General features: G+C 34.2%; 1 protein-coding gene across 1 annotated transcript; it reads left to right on the top strand.

Moving 5' to 3' along the window:
• Window positions 1–397: 397 nt before the first annotated feature.
• Window positions 398–2,200, top strand: LOTGIDRAFT_136430 (hypothetical protein; the record flags this gene model as incomplete). The annotated part of the gene is made up of 3 exons (XM_009046750.1): window positions 398–545; window positions 1,228–1,719; window positions 1,974–2,200. The coding sequence occupies 3 exons, from the start codon at window positions 398–400 to the stop codon at window positions 2,198–2,200; spliced, it is 867 nt and encodes a 288-aa protein (XP_009044998.1).
• Window positions 2,201–2,440: the final 240 nt, after the last annotated feature.

Raw genomic sequence — 2,440 nt, 5'->3', positions numbered from 1 at the left:
CTGGGAGCTGCATGTGGAAGAACATTCCCAATGGGTAAAAAGATCAACCCAATTGTATGGTTCCAGAAGTTCGAGTACGCAAAAGGTAAGTACCAAAACGAGAAAATTAATAAATCTTCAAGCGCTCCAGGTTCAAAACTGGAGGTCAATGAGGTCACCATCTGATAAATATGCCTCTTTTCAAGAGGAAATACTGTTTAATATTATGAAAACGAAAGGAGAAATGAAATGTTTCAGTTTCCAAAGAATCTTTTATCAATAATCCACACAAAAGGGGAATGATTACATAATACTGTGTACTATATAATCCGCCTGATAACTGAATGCTTGAGTAGAAAGCACTACAGTCCAGACTGACAGTAATTGAATATGATCTTCTTCTCTTCCAGATTTTTGGATGATTAAAAGCGCTCAGAATATAATTGGATCAGTGATGTGTTGTCCAGGATGCTTCAGTCTGTATCGTGTTAAAGCTCTAGCAGGAGTGATGAGTCTGTATTCTGAACCTACTTTAGAAGCTGGTGATGTTTTTACTAAAGACACTGGTGAGCTGTTTTCATTATTTCATAAAATGATAATGAAATTTCATTCTCAGAAACGGGAAATACTTTGCTGTACACTCATTACACAGTACAAGCGGACAATCTGTCTTTGTGATTATTCTGATTTAAGGACACTGGTGAACTAATTTTATTATTTTAAAAATGAAATTTCGGTCCCAGTACTGACAAAATTGTAAATTAGTTTTAAACTATGGAGGAGACAGAAGGTCCCAAAGAATAAGTTAGTCAAAAATCTTAAATTGTAAAAAATATCCGAAGGTGTATTTGGCGTTTTCATAAAACTCCGCTGCCTCTTCTGCCTTTACGTTATTTACAATCCCGAACAGGAAATACTTTCTATTCTACTATTTACATAGTGATTCGTAGGCACAGTGTTCATAAGGTGGTTGCGTGAACACACAAAAACAAACTTGTTTTTACCTTTGTGAATGAATGAATGAATAATTTATTGCATTAGAATATACATGTGAAAGCATGATATCAATATATACATAATAATATACCTAATATTGTAAAACAATATAAAGGCATCAAATTTTAATGAGTACATAGATAAATATATTTGATTGAAAAACTGTTTAAATTACATAATGAAATATATTTCAATTACTTAAATTTTATATGAATGTATACATATATAATTTGTAATCATTCTGATTTGTAGGTGAAGACCGATGGATGTGTACTTTGATGATGTTAAGAGGATGGAAGCTGAAATACTCTACATTCGGTGTGAACAGTACATTCTGCCCTGACACCATCACCGAATTCATCAAACAACGACGACGATGGATTCTATCAGATTTCGCCAACTCTCTTATGGTGTTTAAGAACTTGCCACAGTTGATCCGAAGCAATGGTTGCTTCTCAATGATATACGTCTTCTATCTATTACAGTTGTTCTTTATCGTGTTTCTATCACCAGGATCAACAATTATTATGTTGACTGTGGGGCTGGACGTGCTGATAAAAGTTCCCTTTGTAATAATTACTCCTATGGTGGTAGCGCTGTTTGTCCTGTATGGTGTCCTGTGTGTACAGCTGTCTTCCCAAAGTCAGATAACTCTAACTAAAGTGTTTATGTTGATACTGGGATTATCCATGATATGTGTGGTTGTAGGTGCGGCTGTGTTCGTCGTTCATGATATTATTACAGGTGAGTTTTTTAACCAATATTTCTAAAATTGACTTCAAAAACAATAACATTTGATCAGTAGAAGGATGTCTTACTTGATTGCTCGATCATGTTTTTCTTCCGGAAGTAAACTCTTTGAAATCCAAGCCTTGAAACCTGTTGTTATACAAATTTTTCGTATATTAATTTGACACTCACAAATCGCTTTTGTTGCCCTGGCAAGGCTGTTTATTCAAGCCAATGAATCCAACTGTATTTCTTTGTAGATATTCAAGAAAACAACTTGCAACTTCAAGAACATTTTATTTTGATCGCCCTGACCGCAAGTATATTCTATGCCGCCATTTTGCATCCAAGTGAATGTTACCTTTTAGTCCATGGTATCTTCTATGTCTTCTTTTTTCCCACCATGCACATACTACTTCCGGTTTATGCTTTAAGTAACATAGTCGATCAAACTTGGGGAACCCGAGAAAATGTAAGTATATTTTTATTTATTTAGTATTAGTTTCCTTATGGAATAGAATTCATCTTGAACGAGAAGACCTTCCTCCTGCCCAAGGTTGAGAATATAGCTTCATCAAGAGACCGTTGTAATTTATTTATGCATGAAGATGCCTAATTTCTACAACATAGCTTCATTTTTGCTATATCGCTCTACAATTAATAAAATGAACATAATTTAAATAACGATATGACAATATCGCTCTACAATTAATGAATTGAACAGTATTTAAACCGA

This window comes from Lottia gigantea (genome assembly GCF_000327385.1).
Source record: "Lottia gigantea unplaced genomic scaffold LOTGIsca_106, whole genome shotgun sequence".
Lineage (NCBI taxonomy): Eukaryota > Metazoa > Mollusca > Gastropoda > Lottiidae > Lottia > Lottia gigantea.
The sequence above is the reverse complement of the archived record's forward strand: the minus strand, read 5'-3'. Positions and strand labels throughout refer to the sequence as shown.